The 21,295-nt window shown below is 39.9% G+C and overlaps 1 protein-coding gene across 1 annotated transcript in view; it reads left to right on the forward strand.

Moving 5' to 3' along the window:
- Window positions 1–12,658, forward strand: part of YES1 (YES proto-oncogene 1, Src family tyrosine kinase) — a 52,245-nt gene extending 39,587 nt beyond the window's left edge. Inside the window, exons 3-12 of the mRNA XM_080581114.1 lie at window positions 861–960; window positions 2,007–2,105; window positions 4,955–5,058; window positions 5,243–5,392; window positions 5,597–5,752; window positions 6,048–6,227; window positions 8,089–8,165; window positions 8,493–8,646; window positions 9,214–9,345; window positions 10,169–12,658. Of these exons, the coding sequence (XP_080437240.1) occupies window positions 861–960; window positions 2,007–2,105; window positions 4,955–5,058; window positions 5,243–5,392; window positions 5,597–5,752; window positions 6,048–6,227; window positions 8,089–8,165; window positions 8,493–8,646; window positions 9,214–9,345; window positions 10,169–10,377 (1,361 nt within the window). The 3' untranslated portion in view covers window positions 10,378–12,658. The remainder of the gene's footprint in view (window positions 1–860; window positions 961–2,006; window positions 2,106–4,954; window positions 5,059–5,242; window positions 5,393–5,596; window positions 5,753–6,047; window positions 6,228–8,088; window positions 8,166–8,492; window positions 8,647–9,213; window positions 9,346–10,168) is intronic.
- The last annotated feature ends 8,637 nt before the right edge of the window (window positions 12,659–21,295 follow it).

Below are 21,295 nucleotides of genomic sequence, written 5' to 3' on the forward strand. Positions count from 1 at the left end.
AGCCTGTTCTCCTTCCCCTCTTTCTCTTCTTTTAGCCCAGTTTTATTAAGTAGTTCTTTCAAGCATAGAAAACGTGTTCCCACTGTAAGTGTAGGAGCCTCCCTGCCATCATTCTCTCACACTTGTGTCATGTTTGTGGGTCACGTTCAGCAACGCGCCCTGTACCAGAAGTGGGACAAGGGAAGCAAATTCCCTAGGGCTGGGGGAGCGCAGCTGCTTGTCCTGTGAAATATCTCAGGCATTGTTCTGTAGAAGAATGCACTGATGGATCATCCTCAGCAAGGATATGCTTCAGTGGTTGGGATACTTGATGGAATTTTTAAAAATTGTTAGTATTAAAGCAGAGAAATGTCTTTGTCCTCAACAGAATACTTGTATTTCTAGTTGAATTCCTTGTGTAGATTGTTGTTCGGTAATCGCAGAAAGTTGTAAATACGGCAGTTATTTACAACTGAGTTCAACAGGAAACTACTTCTGGAAAAAAAATATAATCAGTGTCTGCCAGTTGACTGTTTTTGAAGAAGCTAACTTTTTTTTTTTTTTTTTTTTTTTTTTTACTATTGATGTGTTTTGCGGATGTCTCTTTGTAAGTACTCTATTTGTTAAGGTACTTCCAGTGATGTATCTAACTGTTTTTCTTTTTTGCTGTGGAATTAATATACCTTTTAGGATTATTTGTTTACAGACTTTCCTTTATCTTAAGAAATGAACCAGTTATTGATCTAGCTGCCAAAATGAGATGGAACCCAAAATGTTCAGTTGCTTCCAAATTAAAATTGATGAGTTGTTTACACAGGCAAGTCCTTAAATCAAGAGTTGCAGCATTCCTGCTATATCTTTTTTTTTTTCCTTTTCCTAAGGTGGTGTTACTGTATTTGTGGCCTTATATGATTATGAAGCTAGAACTACAGATGACCTTTCATTTAAGAAAGGTGAACGGTTCCAGATAATAAACAACACGTAAGTGTTCTCATTCACAAACTTCACTTGGGCATTGTACAGAATGAATGAATTCCTTAGCCCGTCTTCAAATGTGTGTCATATTTCAGTGAAGAGTAGATGGATTATTTTTTTTTCTTGAATGACAGAGTCAACACACATGGGATTTAAATAATGATACTGGGAAGGCGATAACTTCCAGGCTGAGGTCATGTTTGGGTGCAGATGTAGAGCTGTAGTGACCTGGGAAGCCCAAAGCCACCTCCTCCCCTGCTGATAGGGCTGCATCCTTGCATTCCCTTCTGCAGCAAGGCACACGTATCCCCTTCAGGGCAGCAGAGGTGTCACAGGCTCTGCGTGTTGCCAGTCTCCACATCTGACAGGGAGGTGGGGGAACTGGCAGCACTGCACCACGGATGCTGGAGTGAGCACCCTGCCGGAAGGAGAGGACTTCTGGCCGTGGAAGCACATCTCGCTGGCCTCCATAGTAAACCCACACTAGGGTAGCTTAGTAGTACTTTGATGTTCTGGAGCGTTATGGCCTGATTTCTAGAAGCCCAGTAAAAAAGATTTTTTTTTTTCACTTTGGAGATTTCTTTGCATGCAGATTTTGGCTGTGGTAATAGTTCTAATATGTAGATGGGGCACTTTTCATTCATCCAGTTCTCTTTATTAGCTCGCTTTCTGCTTCTTTTGTTGCTTACTGTCAGCGTACAGGCAGAATGATGTGGGTGAGGCAGAATAAGACTAGAGAACAGGGAATTTTGTCTACACACCTCCATCATAAAATGTTTTGTTGCAGGTTTGTATTTTGCATATGTAGGTAAACTCCTTTTACTTTAAACAAATAATCATTTAAAGTACAAAATTCCACTAAGAAGCACTCACACTGTTCACAGTGAAAAGAAAAATACATTCTGGTGTAGCACAAATTCTTTCAGATTCCTTCTCAATTAAAATAAAATGCTACCTAAATTTAACCTGTCTTTCATATGTGAGGATGCTATAGCTGTTAGGGAATGATGTATTTTTTATGTGTGGAAGAGATAACTGATCTTTCATTGCAGGGAAGGAGACTGGTGGGAAGCAAGATCCATTGCTACGGGAAAAACGGGCTACATCCCAAGCAATTATGTAGCTCCTGCAGACTCCATTCAAGCAGAAGAGTAAGACACTGCATCCTGTCAATCTGTTCTTATTATCCATTCTGCATTTGTACCCTATGGTGATGCTATTCCCTTAAGTCCCTGCATGTAACACTTAAGGGATGGTAGGGTAACACTACTAATTAAAGGATAGGAATGCTATGTGGGTAGTGTCAAAGATGTAATTATTACTAGTGGTAAAGTGGATACCTCTGCAAATGTTTTATGCCTGCTTGCCATGTGCAGGGCTAAAGGAGAAAGTTTGGTAGAGTGTAGTAATGGAGGTGAGAACTGTGGGACATGCACTTTATTTCATGTAGAGCAAAAATACATGCTGTTAGTTAAGAGTTCACACATCCTTAACTGTAGGTTTTTATCGTTATTTTTGCTTGCTAAACCCTAAGTTTAATATCAGCTATATCCTCAGTAGTACCCGTTCTCACATTATTAAAAAACAGTGGTATGGACAGCTATTGATAATCTATTAATCTATAGCAACTTCTTGGTGACTAAATTGTTAGGCACACTAGGGACAACTATGAGTTGGGAAGCTTTCATGACTTTGGGTACCAGTACTTCCTACATTTATTTACAAACATCCCAGAGTGCTTACAGAATTGTGTAAAGTTATTCTGGTAGTTGCGAGTTGGGGTATACTTTCAGGTGGTACTTGTTTCAAGGGATTAATTGTATTTATTGTACTACCAATGTAAAGCTCCACAGCTCTTGCTGTGATATACAGGCATGGTTCTGCAAATAAGCAGTTCCCCCATACATGATCTGGGCGCTTCTGTGTTTCCTACTGCACTTTTGGGAAAACAGCACAATTTCCAGGACATTTCCTGAATCTCATCTGAGACTTAAGCATGCTGCTGCTCTCACCTGGCTTTTTGCAATTGAAAAGTGATTGTGCCACAGGCTTGTTATTTTATGCCTTTGCATTTCAGCTGCTTTTAAAATTGAGTTGAGTTTTTTTGAAAAAAGTTGAGATTATTACTATTATTACCCTTTTTTAAACTCTGCAATAAAAGCATGATGTCATTACGGCTGCAGTAGTGGTCAAATGGAAACAGTAGCCCTTTGCAAACAAAGAATGCGGTGCTTCTGCAAAGAAAGTATTGTTCCTAAAGACAGGCAAAATGGAGTGGTCGGGATTTGTTATAGGTTTTTGTGATGACTGGAGATGAGAGTGAGGGGTAATGAGTGAGGAAGCTGTTTTAAACTGACACGATTTTAAAGAACTAGTGCTAATTTTATTAAATATTACTACAGCATTTGGAATAGAGCTCATTTGCTTTAGAGCTCATTTGTTAGACCTTAGCCTTGATTGTGTATATAGATTTTGTGTTGTGATTGCGGCTGGAGTTACGAGTGCAAAAGCAATATACATCCCCAAATTGCTAGAATTTCCTTTAAATGGTCTTTTCTAAGCCTGAAGGCATTTATATCACAAACTGCTTGTCCATATTATCCTTGTGGCTTTTGAATGCTACTATAACATAGATGTTGAACACTCATAAAAAAAGTTAAACCTGCTATTATTTTATAGGTACTAAAATAAAGTAACACTATACAATATCATTTTTAAATTGTCATAGTCTTGGGGTTCAACTTTGCTTCATTAAGACTAAGAGTTACTTCAAAGTTGTTTCAAGTGTATGTACACTCATGACCAATTCTAATTTTGCATGTCTACTTAAACAGTCAAATTGTGAGCACAATAATAAGTAAAAATAAGTTTAAAATTCCTAACCGATTGCACAGGCCATTCTGATCACAAGCCAACAAAATGATCCCTCCTTACCTACATTTTTTGCCAACTTCCAACAACCATAAAGCCAGATTAGCCTGATGCTACAACAGTCCCAAATTAAATTGTTGGAAATTTACACTTTGCATCATTTAGTGACTTTTATGAATTTTATGAAAATTATCATTTTCTTCTAATAGAAGAAGAATTTCCTTTTCTGAAATAACTTCAGGCAAGAAAAGAAGCAGATGTGTTAAAACATCTACATACTTTTCAATGTTAGAATTCAGAGATGGAGTGTTGCTCAGAGGGAGCTACATGATACCTACCACAAGGGTATTTCTACATGAACAGTAGAAAAAAGTGCTCCCCCTACTGAGGTGTGCAGCAAAAGGATGAGAGAGAACAGAAGTTGAACAGAGGAGGTTCCAGCTGGAAGTAACAAAAAGCCTTTTACCCTGAGGACAGGCAGCCAGGTAGGGTCACAGGTTGCATATGGAAGCTATGCAGCATTCATCCTTTAGGGTTTTCAGGACTGAACTGGACACCCCCTAAGCAGCCAGGTCAGATCTCACAGATGATCCTGATCCTGCTTGCAGCAGGAGGCTGGACCAGAGACCCCCCAGGGGCTCTTCCAACCAGAATAAACATGTGATCCCATGATCTTGCTGCACACCCACTTTGCATTAAATGCTGTTTTTTAATATGTAGCTGAAACTTCCTAGAGAAGGTAGTTTTGGCTGCTGCAGTGTTTTGAGTATGCCACCAACGGTATTTCATTGTCATCTGATTCAGCTTGACCTATGAACTTTACTACAAGGAAGGTGTTACTTTCAGTAGTGAATACTATTGACGTCTATTGTTGAACCATAAGAAAAACATAATATTTGCAGACAGAGGCCTCTTTATACTTATTTTGTGAACAATAGCAATTAGAGTCATGTAGAAATAGGTCTTCTTAATCTTCCAATTATATGGATGTTTTTACTTTTATTGATTTGTAACTGCTTTGTAATATCAGTAGTCCAGTCAATGCTTGAGATTTATAAATCTTCTATTTATATGACTAGAAAAGCATAGGAGACTTTTATTTACACGTATTTCCTTTAACTTTTTATAGGTGGTATTTTGGTAAAATGGGCAGGAAGGATGCAGAAAGGCTACTTTTAAATCCTGGGAACCAGCGCGGCATTTTCTTAGTAAGAGAGAGTGAAACCACTAAAGGTATGTGTATCTCTGTATATCTCTTCTTCCTCTTCTCCCCAGGGTGAGCATGATGACTCTTTTAACGTCGATTACGTTATACGTATGCATGTGCACACACGTATGTGTATAATGACAGTAGGGGAGATGCATTGAAAATATTTGTAAATTTTTGGTGAAACAGCAGGTGTGACTTATTTCCTAGGTGCTTACTCCCTTTCCATACGTGACTGGGATGAGGTCAGAGGTGATAATGTGAAACACTACAAAATCAGAAAACTTGACAATGGTGGATACTATATCACAACCAGAGCACAATTTGAATCTCTACAGAAGTTGGTGAAGCACTACAGAGGTAAGCCTAAATTTTAGTGTTCCAATCCTAGTTTGTGCTTATCATGAGGAAGAAAAACTTCATATGTAGCTTATTTTTAAAATTCACAATTACAAAGTTTCCTTTTGATTTTGACAAACAGTAAATGAAATAGTTCTTTTATCAACATTAGGACATTACTTCTGCTATAGTTTACCTATTAAGCCTACTTTTTCCATTTTCCAGAACATGCCGATGGGCTGTGTCATAAGCTAACAACTGTGTGTCCTACTGTGAAACCACAAACACAGGGGCTAGCAAAAGATGCATGGGAAATCCCTAGAGAATCTTTGAGGCTGGAAGTTAAGTTGGGCCAAGGATGTTTTGGTGAAGTATGGATGGGTAAGAGCTTAATCTGACATCTTTCAGTTGTCTGTTTTAATAGTATTTTAAGTATTTAATAATATTTAATAGCATTTTAAGTAAGTCAGTTTCAGCATCTGAAAAGGTAATCTTATAAACAGTTGAAGGAAAAAATATCAAGTTATAGATATAAAATATAAAGTTAAAAATATTCAGTGTAGTTAATAATTTAAGATTTCTCTGTTATCTAACAAAACTGAAGCAAAAAGAAAAGTCTTAGCAGAAAACCTCTTTGTTTTTGTAGCAGAGAATAACATTTAATTTGCTTCTCTAGGAACATGGAATGGAACCACAAAAGTAGCAATCAAGACACTTAAACCTGGAACGATGATGCCAGAAGCTTTCCTGCAGGAGGCTCAAATCATGAAGAAATTACGACACGACAAGCTTGTTCCACTGTATGCCGTTGTTTCTGAGGAACCAATCTACATAGTCACTGAATTCATGACAAAAGGTGTGTGACAGAATAGTCTGAAGATACTGTATCTAAAAGATTATTTAAAATCCCAGGAACAAATTAAATGTTTAATTAATGTTAGGTTTAAACTAGCTGGAGTATAAATGGTAATTCTGATTAAATTAAAATGAGCAATGCTTGACCTACTTGAAGCAGTTCTGATTTAGATCATGGGTGGAGGCATGAATTTTTTGATGCATCTGTGTCACCCTTGCTAATCTTCCAAGTACATGACTTCATTTCATTTCATTTCATTTCATTTCATTTTTCCTCATTTTTTTGGTGCATACTGCTTGGTATATTTAAATTGGGTGGTACAGCTACGAATACCATTACAAGAATATGCCTTCCTTCTGTCCATGCTCACAACTACAGAATCAGTTGTTTTGTTTTTGTTTTGTTTCTTGTCTAGAAGAGTGATGAATTTTAAAATGGTTGGCTATTTTTAGCAGACTCTGGCCGTTATCTCTCCTTGTTTTCAGTCCTTCACCCTTCTTCCCCTTGATATATCCCCCTGCTAGTGAAATAGAGATTTAGTCTGAATGTGGAAATAAACTTTAAAAGCATATTAGTATTTAGAAGAAACGGATTCTCATGTCAATTTTTCCAGGTTTTTCAAAAATGCAAACTTGTGTTCACCTCAGAGAAATTTTGCTATCCTGGTAAGAAATAGAAATAATGCCAAAGCCAAGAGAGTAGCTGCTTGTGTTCAGTACTTTTCCACAAATATGTTTTGTGTGTGTTTTTTTTCCCCATTTAAAAAGATTTTAAAGTGTTTTACAAGTTTGAAAACATAGGAATAGAAAATCTAAGAATTTTCTTCTGTTTTGTTGTTTTTTCTAGATAACAGTAGACAGTCTCTCTGTCAGATCTTAAATTAGTCATGCAAAATCAGTTTGCATTGTTCAGAAATTGGGTTTTAGCAAGGCAGTCAAGATAAACAATTGCTTTCTAGGGATGTTACCTTGAAAAAGCAGCCTTGAGCCTTTCACACTCTTATTTTTGATGAAAAAATACAGCGACTGACTAAAAACACGTCAGAGAGATCTAATTCATTACTACTGCCATGAGTCCACTGCAAGACCTGCCATTTAGTGATTTTTCCCCCACCATCACTGCACTTTTCATTTTGTCTGTCTTACTTTGACTGCAGTAAGACAGATTAGGGATTAGTCTTTATTCAGTCTGTTCCTCTACCCTTACGGAAAGCTGTTATGTCAGAAACAGGATTTCAACATACGTGTAAAAATTATTGTCTTTAAAAAAGCACAGGTCCTTGGAATTAATTCCAAATACTACTAATGTTGAAATATTCTGGACACAGTTGTGTTATATAAATATGAGAACATAATGTATCGTAAAGTATGGAAGATACTTTTGTTTTCCCATGTAAGGAATTAAAAGCAGCAATTTCAGAATCACTTCTCTGGTATAGAATTGGAGCTGGCAGAAGATTTAACTAACAGATAGGGTTTTGTTTTTTTTTTTTGTCGTTGTTGTTCATTTAATTATTAATTGTGGAAAGAAGTCCAGCTAGGAAAGGCATTGATACCAGGAAGGTCAGGCAAAATAATCATCAGGCATATAATCATCAAATGGCAGTCTGCTTTATCAGCGTTTCGTTATCTGAATTATTAAAATTGATTCAAAAATGCTTGGATAAAATTTGCAGCGTAGAGTCAACTGTACAGGCATACTCATTGAATATTGCTCTGGTAAATGAGGATTTTCAAACTCAGATTTTGGGAGCTGAATGCATCAATCGTAATGTCTAGGAAAAAAAAATCTTGTTCATGTTTTCAGGACAAGTTAGCGTGTTTTTCTGTTGTTTTTCACTGAATTGTGTCATATTTTACAGGCAGCTTACTAGACTTCCTAAAAGAAGGAGAAGGGAAGTACTTAAAACTTCCACAGCTCGTCGACATGGCTGCTCAGGTACACTTTATAAACCGAGAAAACTGTATTTTTTGCTTAGAAATTTAAAACTGTATCAAATATCAAGTAAATATAAATATTAAACACTAGCAATTGTATGCTGTTCTTTCTTACATTTTCTGTTGTAGGTTTTTGTAATTTGTCAGAAAGAAATGGTCTGTTAGAAATTAATAGATACTGTAGAGCCAGGCATGCTCAAATCAATGTTGTCACAAGCTGTGCTTTACTTCCTATACTTACACAATGAGAATAGAGCTAAAATAAAAGGATATAACTTAATGCTTGGCATAAATGGAAAGTAATTTTTAATAAAACTTTATTTTTAAGATTGCTGATGGCATGGCTTACATTGAAAGAATGAACTACATCCACAGGGATCTCCGGGCAGCTAACATTCTTGTAGGAGACAATCTTGTGTGTAAAATAGCAGACTTTGGTTTAGCAAGGTTAATAGAGGACAATGAGTACACTGCAAGACAAGGTAAGGTTGATTTATTTGCTGTATAACTAAGTCCAGTTATCTTAAAATTATTTAGAACTATTACATTTAGCAGAATATCTATGTATGCTGTCTGCATGAATAAAGATAATGCATGTATGTGCTTTCACAGCTATGTTTGGGTGTCCCTCTTGCTTAAGTGCACTTTTTGTAAACTTTCTGGGTTCAAAATTATTTAGCAACTTGCTTATGTTTTTGAAGGACATTTGAAATGATTTTTTCAGGTAAAAACTTGCTACAGTTTGAAGAGAGCTGAGGTTCCAGAGAGGGTATTCCTCACTTTCTGAAGATCACCCCACTTTTAGAAACATCTTTAACTAAGAATCGCAGATGTCTTAACTGCTTCCAGTAATTATAGCCAGTAGTCGCTGCTTTTGTGTGAAATTGCTTTCCAGCTTAAAATACTAAAATACTAAACCACCTTGAATTCGGTCAACAAAGCAAACTAAAAAATTTTGAGTGCTGTATTCTTTTTAAAATATTTTGAAGTGTAAGTAAACGATGCATGACCGAGGGTAAATTGAGTATCTGTCTTTCCAATGTCTGCAGGAGCTAAATTCCCAATTAAATGGACCGCTCCAGAAGCAGCGCTGTACGGTCGGTTTACAATTAAGTCAGATGTGTGGTCGTTTGGCATTTTACTGACAGAGCTGGTAACAAAGGGGAGAGTGCCATATCCAGGTAAGAAGAAAATGTGATAGATTTTTCTTTACTTTGCAGTGTTCTGTGTTTCTGAAGTTACCTTTTTGACTTTTTACCTTCATCCAGAGCCCACAGTTGACAAGCAGAGACAAAGGCTTAGTAATGCTTCACTGGTTCCTTTGTTCACAAAGCTACTTGTTTTATTTACAGATTAACTATTACATGCTCCTTAAAGTGTTTTAAGCTTATAGAATTTGCAGATGTGACTGATAGTTCTTCTCAGATTAGTGGGTGTTCTTAGGTTTTCCTGTCTGTCTGTTTCTGAAGCTTCTACTTTTGTTGACATTTTCCCAGTCTACAGTAAGCATCCCTGGAGTGAACCTGCCAGACCTGTTCTTGAAACTAAGCATATGTAACATGTTCTGTCAGATATTTTTCTGTGACTAGAGTTGTAAGGTAGTTCTGCTAGGCATATGCATAATAAAAAGGCATAATGATATCAAATTAAGTGGTCCTTTAATAGAACTTCAGGCAAGCAGAAGGTATCTGTGCTTGAGTCTCCTTTTTGAAATAACAGGCTCAAAACAGTGATAAATGTTCTGTAGCAAAACATACAAGTAACTATACAAATGGAGGAAGGACCAGGTATTGAGGGATTATCAGAACAATGAAATAGTTTTCAGAAAATGTTTTAATCCAAGAATTTAAAAATTCACTCAACATAAAATGCGTTCATGAAATATTCTGAAATGGTAGATTCACATGCACATTGTAAACAACATTGTGGCTGGAAAAGCTTCAAAAGCCTTGGCTAACTGTTCTTTGTATGTCATTCAAAGGTAAAATGCTTTCTTTTTATTAGGGATGGTGAATCGGGAAGTTCTGGAACAAGTGGAACGTGGATATAGGATGCCTTGCCCACAGGGCTGCCCAGAGTCTCTCCATGAGTTAATGAAACTGTGTTGGAAGAAGGACCCTGATGAGAGACCAACATTCGAATATATACAGTCTTTCCTGGAGGACTACTTTACTGCTACAGAACCACAGTACCAGCCTGGAGACAATTTATAAGCCAACAGTCTATGTAACATGCACAAATCTGCCAAATGTAAAAGACTTGCAAAGAATTCCTGACGTCTATAAGGAATCAAAGGAAAGAAAATCTTCGCTACTTTGCATGCTCTTAATGGCAAACTGGAATTTCATAATACAGTTGCACAAAACCACTTTTAAAGTGTTATAATCTAATTTACCAATGACATGTTTTTTTTTTTTTTCCTATTTCCCAACTTACTTCAGGGTCCAAAGGAAGCTTACTGAAAATATGGGCTAGTAAAATGAGCGTTGGTGTGAATGATAGCAGAAAAAAACAATGTTTCAAATCCTGTATTTTTCCAACATTTAATCATTTACTAAGGAGGGAATTGTCTGGAATTAAAGTGATCTTGGGGTAGGACATTTTTAAAGCAGAAGAACGTCGTGGGACCAAGCAATGCTATTCCAGTTCTGTAAAACTTCCTGTGTTCAAAATTACATGTCCTGTCCCCATTCCCTCCCCCGCCCCCTTAAGATGGTACAACCATATTTGATACATAGTCTTGATCTTTAAGCTTCCTCTTGCATGGACTTAATTAGGGTAGGCAGGTTAAAAGAGAAATTGGAACAGTGAATGACAAACTTGATCTAAATGGTAGACCTCAATAGTGAAATTAGAGAGCATAATGCACTGTGTTAATACTTGTATTAATATAACTGGAAAGTAGCATGAGAGATTTTTCTTTTCTCTTTCTGCGTAGCTAATTAAGAATAATGAAGGTAACTAGAAAATGAGGTAATATTTTATAAAATCATGTTGCTAAAGTATGATGATATTTGAACTTGAAACTATGTGATACAATCATGGGGGGAAATCCTTTAATCTTTTAAGCTCCGATCCTACAGAGAGCTTTTGTATGGGAGGACTACCTGAACAAAGCTCACCATGAAAGCAAGATTGAAGCTGGTAAATGGCCACTTTTTAGTCCTTTTGCAGAGACAGATTTGGTACTGTTGTATGTGGCTTATATATGTTAGCAAGGGTGGGTGCCACAAATGTTAATTGTCACTAGTTCAGGGATTTGATTGCACTTTTGCTTTTCTTGACTATTAAGACACCCTTACACAGTTGCTCTTCCCACTTATGCCCTTCCTACAGAATTATTTAACTAAAAATAAAGAAAATGTGAAAGTTTAAAAACTAAAGGGAGAAAATATATTTAATATTGTCCGAATATAGTGACACTGAAATTTGCTGGCTTTCAGCTCAGCTTACACAACATCTAGATTTATTTTCTTTGGCTACTGACATATCAAGCAATAACATCATGTCTTTTACTCAACAATTTGCATGACGTTTTTGAATTTCTGATCAAGCTTATATACTTTAATTTTGAAACACTAAACTCTTACGTATCTATCGGGTTTGAATTTATATTAGCATTGTAAAGCTATCCAATAAATGAATTTCAGAAAAGTTGGTAATATAGTTCCGGTACTAAACCTACCATTTTTCATGGGTTTACACTACACTGAATCCAGCTACCAAACAGATCTTTGTAAGTACAGTACCATCATTTTCCATTTTCCTTCGTCATCACTCATCACCTGTGCATCTGTGGTTATCAAATTTTAAAAGGGCTTTATGTAAGAAAAACAAAACAAAACAAAACAAAAACACAACAAAATCGAAAAATACAATGGAATTTTAATTTTTCTAAATATTTTAAAATAAATAACACAATCATATGAGTTTATGTATTAATACAGCTATAACAAAAAATGCCAGAAATGACACTGGCATTGTTTGGATTTTAATTACAGAATGGAACAGTTCATTGTAATAACACTTGTATAGCAAAGGAATAAAACACTAACTTAATGAACGTGTTCATTGTAAATGGTTGTGTATTATAAGACTTCTCCAAAAGAGTTTGTATGTTTATGAAAATGTTTTGTTTCACCTGAGGATCTTGATGTGGTTCTTACCCTAACAGAGTTTAAAATTCTCATTCACACTTTTTATATAAATAGTAATAAGTTTAATTATGTAACTAAGTATTTTTATAAAGTATGGCATTGTTGAACTGTTTTGCAGAATTGGTTCAAAATAAATTTCTCCTTGATTGCATCTGCTTATTTGGGGGGGGGGGGGGGGGGGAGGAGGAATGGGGCAGGGAGAGAACAAAAGCCTTCATATTGAGGGAAAAAGGAGGGGAATAAAAGGAAAACTGAACTTTGAATCTATAGCTGTCTTGATGACTTTGGGGTGTATTTTTATCCTCTGTAAACTGTTTTAATGTACTTCCTTAAAAGACGCTGAGTTCATGGTGTGTTAGAAACTGTTGTTGTGAAAAGAGAGACTTTTTCTAGAGCAGTTCAGAAGTCCTTGGGAGGAATTGGCTAGAACTATTCTCTCTAAACTTAAAATAAATGCCCCGCGATGGACAGACAGACGGACAGACAGGCTTGGGGTTTTGATGAGAAATCCCAAAGTAGACTCTGGGCTGGCAACCGCTGCCACGCTGCCAGCCACGCGCACATCCCCTCTCTCCCTTTATCTGCTGTTGGCAGTCACTGCTGACTTTTGTGCAGTTTTTTTCAGGGAACTTTGTAAATTTGTTCTTGTGATAGCTGGTGTTTTATCTCAACTTCATAGACTGTTAGCTGTCACAAAGACCAGTGCGCTCAAATCACAAATCCTGAAATTCATGTGCAGTGCCACTAGATGAAGCAGCTATTGCTGCCAACATACGGTTTGAGTTTCAATAACAACTCATAACACGGAGCTAAAAGTGTTCTTACCGATCCTATGAGCTGCAAGGTTTACTGTATTTTAAATATGTTCTGTACTGTAATTAATGTTTTGCTATTTTTAATGACAACAATCATGTAATGTCTGGTAATCTGTGTGCTCCCCATTGTCCCATCAGAGTGTCATCGTGTCCAGTCTTTGTGGTAGGCCTGCGGATTGTTTCTGTCACTCATTCTTTCACGCTGTAGTGTTTTAAGAATATTTTTCTACTTTCAAGTAAACTTCCAAACATAAAAAAGTCTATGATCCTACTGTTTAGATAAAATACATCCCGATTTAGTATAAAACACGATGAAAAGAACCTTATGTGTTCTTACCCTTGCAACCACTGAAATGTCATTTCACTGGGCTGAAAACTAGCCTTAGAAAGGTCTTTAAAAAATAAATGAATAATAATAATAAATAAATAAATAGAGACAAGCCAGAATGCTATCTTACCCTTAGTCATCTAGAATAATGTTTGTTCTGAAACATCAACACCACATTGAGAAACCTCAAACATGGAAAATGAATATAAACCTAACTAAACTTAGAGCCCTCACTCTTGTTATTTATTTTGATCTGTTTAATCCAATAAAATCCTCAGCTTTTATGTTTTCTGTGAAAAGGCTGTAGTTGTTTGTACTTGTACCAACTTTCCCTCAGTACACAGGACTGCTGTGGAGCTACACAGTCACCTTGGTTTTAAACCACAGCACGCTCTTAAGCTAAGCAGCATGTTGCAAACAGCAGGTTCAAATCGTCACGTCCTAGTCAAGACTTCAGGGTTAAATTTGTGTAACTGATCTGGGCACCAAAGGCAGGTCTGGGTGGACAGCTGCTGGAGTCCAGAATTGATATTCATACGTTCCCTACCTAGTTCATGTCTTGTGTGGTGGGTACCTGGACTCTTATTTATGTGAATGCCTAGAAGTGCAGGTGCCTTCGCATCTTGCTCCTGTGTCAGCCTGATCCTAGAGCAGGAACACTGCTGCCGTCGACCTTCCAGGCATTGCTGGAGGCTTGCAGCCAGTGCAGGACAGGGAATCCTCTTGATGCACATCTCCAGCAAACGCCTTTTTAAGCCAGATGGGAAGAGACAGTGGATGGGAATGGCGTGGTTGCATTTATTTTTTATATAATGGCCTAGAGTGGAAAACTTGGGCTCTGATCTCGAGTCCTGGATTGCTGCTGGATCTTACGTAGGTGGATGGTCAGTGTGAGGGGTTGTGTTAAAGGTAGGGAGTGGAGCCCAGCGCAGGACTTCATCCACAGACATAGGCTTAAGCGTTTTCTCTAGGACAAGGTTCCTAGTTTCTGCAGCATTCCCTACTGACACTTAGGGGCAGAGGATGAGCTGGAGAAGCATCAACAGCTTCCCTGCTTCTGCAGCAAAGGGGTGGGAAAAGGAGAGAGCGGGAGTGAAGGACGGAGGTGAGCAGCTGAGGTAAGAAGTTCAGCACTTCTCCACGGGGCAGAGGGAAGCAGGTTGAGGGGCATGACACTGCTCATATCATCTGCTCTCCTCTGCGTTGTATTTTGAGGAGGAGGTAGAAACGGGCATGCAGGGGAACTGAGGAGCTTCTGCTGTCCTGTGCACAGTTGAAATGGAAAAGGGCTGATGCCGAGTGCTGTTTCTGTGGTGCTTGTGTGTCTGGCCAGCTCACACTGCCTGGTTCCTAGCAGAGTGCCTTAATGTTACGTAGTCCCAATATAAAAAGAGAGCAGCATCCTCCTGTCATTTGGAAGAAAGAACCTTGATCAGTTCTTAGGCAAAAATGATACAGAGAGATACCGGTCTGGATCCCGGCTTGACGGGGTTGCCTGCCTCTGGAACTCGCCCTCAGAGTGATGGCATTTCAGATACTCTGGCTTAGTTTAGCATTTCTTTCCTTGTGGCGGTATATTGACGTAGGATTTCAGATTAGGTTTCCTTCCTCTCTGTGTAGGCGTAGAGTGCTTCAGAACCTACTAGAGTTCAGGCATTCACCACAGGACCCATAGTCTTTATGGGACCCAATGAGCTCATTTCTCCTGCCAGTTCTGCATGCAAACATTTGCTTATTGGGCATAACACACTAGTTAAACATTTTCTTTAAATTTGAAGTTATATTTATTGTTAAAGTGTAAAACCCACTATTATTGGGGGCATCAAGTTATTCAAAGCACTGTGTGCTTTTATAGAACACGGTCCATCTCCCCCAAGCATTTCATTTATTTTGAGTAGAAACACGCGTTGGCCCTTGTGCTGCTTTTGATTTGTTCTCCCTAAAGGAGAGGAGACGGTTACCTAGTTAAACTCAGCAGGGCCTGAAGAACAGACTGCAAGTTTAAAAGGGAAACCTGAGTACAAGCATTCATGATGAATCAGTCATGCACCAGCGCTGGAGCTAACTGCTGTGAAAGCATTCCTTTTTTTATCAGAAAGCTACTCTCAGTGGGAGACTTCACCCCTCTCCTTTGTGCCCTGCTGCTAGGTCACCGAGTCTCTCCCTGAGGCTACTGATAAGTGCGTACTGGCAGATGGATCCCTGAAAATCCATCCCGTATGTGCTAACAACTCCCTTTTTTTCCTGGGCCTCAACAGGTGCCACGTGCTGCTTTCACTGCTTGTTCAGTACCCCCACGCTCATTCACATTTAGGGCAGTCTTCCAGGGGGTTTGTGGCTGATGGTACCTCTCTGTTTCAGTGTTTGGAAGCGCTGAGGAATGACTGTCTCTTTCAAACTGGCTTATGACTAGCATAAATGTATATTCTTTGTGCTAAAGGACTGCAAGTACAGTAGAAATGCCTTCAGTATTTACATTTTAATTCAGTGCTATTTGGTAAGGTCATCCCATCAAAATCTGTGCATTTCATCTTCTTGCCACCTTTATCACAGGACGGCCATTTGCAAAGATTTTTTTTTCATACAAAACCAAAGTTCAGCTTCACGGGGTTTAAGATCATAATAATTAGACTACTGTTAGGCTAAATACAATCCCTGGTGCCACTGTCATTAGAACGGCTCCAGCCTTTCCAAAATGCTAAGCAATATTTTGTGACCAAGTCTACGTATACCTAGCAATATATTTGCCCAATGAGTTCAACTTTTGCCCATTGAGGTAAGTAAGAAGGAATGACAGTCTCTGCAGCTCAAGGATGGCTGATGGCGTTTAGGAGGTTAATGAGATAAAAATCCACTTGGACAGACCAGCCTGCTTTGTGCAGGTGCTCTTGGATCAGCAACAAGCTGGCACAGCCGTCATCTGTTCTTCATCCCAAAATTGACACTGTTCTGCCAGGCAGTAGTGGAAACCTACTGATAGGCAGCATCTCTCTTTGGGGTTTCCAAGGCATCTGCCATCTTACCCCACAGTCTTTTTAGCATTTATATACCCAAAATAGCATTTCTCACTCTCCAACACTTCAAAACTGAAATCGGTTTCATTATCTCCAAATGGGAAATCAAGGCAGGGTATTTTGTCTAATCCAGGGTCAAGTTGAAGACTATGACCAAGCAGCAGACAAAATACAGGGTTTGGGAGCTACCTTGCAGATGAGTGGGTTTTAGTACCTCCTATCAAACACGACTCCTGGTCTCAAAGATGTGATTTCCTAAGAAAAGCCTGCAGTAATTTCCCATTATGCCCCACAGCAGACACCTGACCTACCCCGAAAAATGGAAAAACCTGGATTAAACCCTGCCAGCCCCTGTCACGCTCGGCCTGGGCCCAGCTCAGGCGCAGCCCACATGGGGTGGGTGCTGCTCATGCTGCTGCTGCCACATCCGCGCTGTGGCCACCCTGGGCCTGGCACCCTTTGCCTCAGGGCAGGGGTCTGTAAGGGACCTCGGGGCATGCTGCAGCCCTGACAGCGAGGATAGAAATCCAAGCAAAAAATACATGGGGGAACTTTTTTTTAAAATTGTTATCAGAGTGAGTTGAATGGGGTTTCTACATAGTGTTTTTATTTGTGTAAGCATTGCCCTTGTTTATACAGAACTCTTCCTCTGTGTGGTCACTCATTGCCTGTCCTGCCCACCAGCTGCACTTTCAAAGCAGAAGTCTGTGCTTCTCGCCTCCTGGGAAGGGTAGCTAAGGATCTCCTCTCCCCTGTGCATGCAAAAGGCTATGCTATCACGAAGAGGCAGAGCTGAGTTGCATGGGATTTTGTTTGTTTGTGTGTTTCATACAATACTGGTTTGCAGCAGTATTTTATAAGGCCTTTCTGTTGTCCTTTTCAGCCAGTGGGTGCCCTAGGCTGCAGTACAAGCAATTCCTTTGCCACTCAAGTCCTGTGTTTCACTGGCACTGCCGCATGCATCAAAAACCTCCAAGCAGTCAGCTGAACACCCACAGATCTGTGGCCTCATGATATCATGGTTTTTCCTCTCTCAGCCTACCTTTGCAATTGTTTCTTATATATAAACTTCAACACACACAGTCACACACATATATGTATATTAATTCAACCAGCAATCTGGCAACTACCCACTCAGCTATTTTAAGCTTCTTTAAGGATTCATTATTATTTTTAATCAGCCTAAGATTTGAGCCTGCATGCCTCCTTGCCTGTTACCTGCTGCTCCAGCCCCAGGAATGCAGGATGCTGAACACCCTTCCATCTTCACGAGTGAAATGAGCTTGGTACGACCTGCCTGCACACCTACATGACCTTAGTCGCCCTAGGACATGATTCATTGCATCCAAGGCAAGTAGGATGGGATGTACTCCGCACAGTTCAGGTGGGAACAGTGGAGGAACTGAGGCACAGGCAAGTGTCTTGCCCAGAGTCACACAAAGAGGCTCCTACAAAACTAGTTTCTTGGATCTCAAACAAATACTCTGAACAAGAGAGATCTTACAGAACTGGACTCATGGTCTTGTATTCCTTAAGACCCTCTTTATTCCTTGCTGCTGCAGAAAACAATGGTTTGTATGCAGTCTCATACTGTGCCTGTCCTCCCTCTGACCCTCTGCAGCTTTCTAGGCATGATTTGCATGCATTTTACTCTAACAAAAGCCCCTTGCTGGGAATATATGTTGAGTGAGTAGTGGTATGTAGGACTGGAAACAAACATAATTTTGCCTCAGCCCTGAATCCTGGGGACTCAAAATGGTTGGACTGCAACCTCCGCGGCATCATTCCCAGCAGCTGGGTGCCTTGTTAGGAGACGGGTGCTTGGACGCGACTGCAAGTACCAAAACAGCTCTGGGAGATGCGCTCCACTCCCAGTTATAGAAGTTCTGCTTTCTCCAAAGGAGATGGGATCTGACAGCCTCTGTCTCCTCCACAGCGTCCTGGGCTGTCGGTTTGGAGCTTACACCGGTGGCGGTTTTGTTCCCCTGTGGAGCAGAAGGGATACAAGAGCAACTCTTCCTCTTGAAAGCCTTTTGTAATTATTATATGCTTTGAGGAAGGGATCAGCATCCAGAAACAGACAAGTGTGAGATGAAACATGGCCATGCAACTAGACAGAGAGTGGCCACCCAGACCTGGGTGCCAAGTGAGTGGTTTGACACTGACACATCACGCTCACAGGCTGTTGGGAAAGGGTTACTTCTCTCAGCATCACCTGCAGAAAGGGCCCACAGTCATTCTGCTACAGGTATTTTGCTGTAGTGAGTCAGGAAATCCTACAGTGCATTGCAGTTGCTTGTGCTACCAGTGCTCAAAAGAGACATGGAAGAAATTGCCAAAAGCTCTGTTGGCTTCCACAGAGAGCTCACCAGCAACGGGCAGCTCTGCTGGTGAGATGTGCTGGGGGTGGTGTTGTGAAAGGGAAGGTAACAAATGTGCAGGCTGTGCATTCTCACAAAACAGTTTTTATTCTTGGAAACTCTGATCATATAAGGTGCTAAGGGCAGGAAGTGTGAAAATGACCACTGAGAGCACTCCGGATGGGCGGTTGATACAGACTGCATGTTTCAGCATCTCTTTCTTTTGTAATTTTTGTGTTATCAGCACTGATGTGTTTTAATCTTTGGGGAAGCAAATGTCATTTAACAGAAGCAGAGGCACCTGGTGAGTATCAAAGCACTGTGGATGCCACTGGTGCATGCACACCTGTGTGTTCAACAAATCGGACCAGAGAAAGGTGCTGTGCACTTGGCCACCACTGCTGTCCTGAATGCTCTGTGGGATCTGTAGGCCTAGCAAGAGGGAAAGATAATGTTCATGGGGCCTGAACGTAAGGCTTCTCATTAATCCAGAGAGATTCCCCACTCCTTGTTGTCCTCTTTTGCACATCTGGTCTTGATTTTGTAGTAATTTCTACATATGTTTGGCTTTAAAATATCAGATAAAGTACAGGCATCACAATTCTTGGAGTCTCAGCACAGGACTAAGTTTTTGCAGTATGGAAGGCTGCAACAACTGTGCATTGCTTAGAAGTGGAATTGACCAGAACATTTCAGAGCGATTTTGTTGGAGCTTTGGCTGAAAGAAAAGATTTTTGCCTAGCTCTGCTTCTCAGATATTTGTATGCCCCTCTCTTGATTTTGTCATTCTCACCTGGAGATTTTTATCTGAGATTTCAATCTTTTAGTCACTTCCTTATTGACTATGTTCCTGATCCAGGAGCAAAATCTCATATACTTAGAATGTTATTGAATATTAAAAATAGCTTACTTGGGCAGAAATTGGCTCCTGTACCATGCGGCTCTACCCTGAGCACGCAGCTTGCAGGCGGGCAATCCCATGGGCGCAGGGCTGCCAGCATCCACTCTTGTCCTTGCTTCAGCTCTGTCAGATGGAGCCTTTGGGTATCGTTCCTCGGGAAATTGGTCAGCAGCCTTCAGCTCACCAAAGTCCAGGAGTGTAACACAGTCCTTAAAAAAAGGTTCACCAAAAATTCACAAAGAGGCATCTTAAATGTAAAAAGGGTCATTTGTACGGTGATGCCTTCCAGCAAGGGTGGGGAGCATGGGGAAGGTCATCACTTCAGGTCGCTGATGAGGCTCACTTCTTTCGTTTCGTTTTTAATAACCACCAGTGTTGCTTCCATAATGAAACCAAGATGGATGCTCAAGCCTTAATGATTTTAAGGGGAAAGCATCAAATGCTCTTGCCTGGGGTTGAGAACCACATCGCTTTGCTGTCAGTAATTAATTTTGTGTGCCAATTGTAAACATGTTTGCACTTTGTGACATTTCCTCAATGAAGAAAAAAGCATCTGTATGTTACCTCCTTTACGGCATCCATGTGGTTCCAGTTACTCAGTCTGTTTTGTCTTCTGGCTTCTGTGGAAATTACTAGGTGTCACGGTAAGGAAATCCTCCTGTATTTCCAGTCTAAAGGCAACTGGGCACTGTGTGCCTACTGAAATGCTCTCACAGCTCATTTTGGAGAGAAGCCACTTCCCCAGCAGGCGGTGTTACTTTCTGCTCAGAGATCCCCTTCCCTTCCAGCAAGCCCTGCCCGTGTCCCTCCTGATGGGAGATCCTCCAGGGAGGTGGCTGCAGTTTGCCTTGTGCAGCTCTAGAGTCACAGCTAATGGGAACTGACGCCGAGTGCTGGCAGGAAGCTGTGTACCTGGAGATTATGCTTTAATCTGTAGGTCTTTGTTTATGACTTTGCAGAGGAGCTACTTTTCTTTAAGCTTGGATAATTGGGTGTTTGATTTCATTTTTTAATGGCTGGGGTCTTTTTTTCAACATTTGCTCCCTACTGAAAACTGAAAACCAAGTAACTGAACTTCATACGCTACCACTATCTGCTATCAAATACTTGGGCCTCGTGTGTTGATCTGTTTGCTGAAAGGATCAGTCATTTGGGGGGAATTCTCTTCACTTCCAAGATTAACTTTCCTATTCTAAAAGAGCCTGCTTTTCCCTTAGAGCAGGAGGTGTGACAACAGGGGGTGCTTCTCTGAGTAAATATGACAGCTGAGATGTTTGACTTGACTTTCCCATTTAGTTTTTCACTCCTGTTTGTACAGAGTTTTAAAGGAAGCTTATATCCACTACTCACAGCCACAGAGTTACTTGTCTGGCAGTGCAACACAGGCTGTGTTCAAATAGCTGCAGCATCTGAGCTCCCTGCTGGCTTAAGGGGAACAGGGAAAAGATTGATAGCCATGCCTCAAGTGGCTAACGTTACTTCACCTGTTTTCATCATACTGTCTTACTATGCTATGCTTTTTATTTTGTATGCCAGCCTTAAATCAGGATGCCAAA

This window comes from Anser brachyrhynchus, assembly GCF_964034855.1.
Source record: "Anser brachyrhynchus genome assembly, chromosome: 2".
NCBI lineage: Eukaryota > Metazoa > Chordata > Aves > Anseriformes > Anatidae > Anser > Anser brachyrhynchus.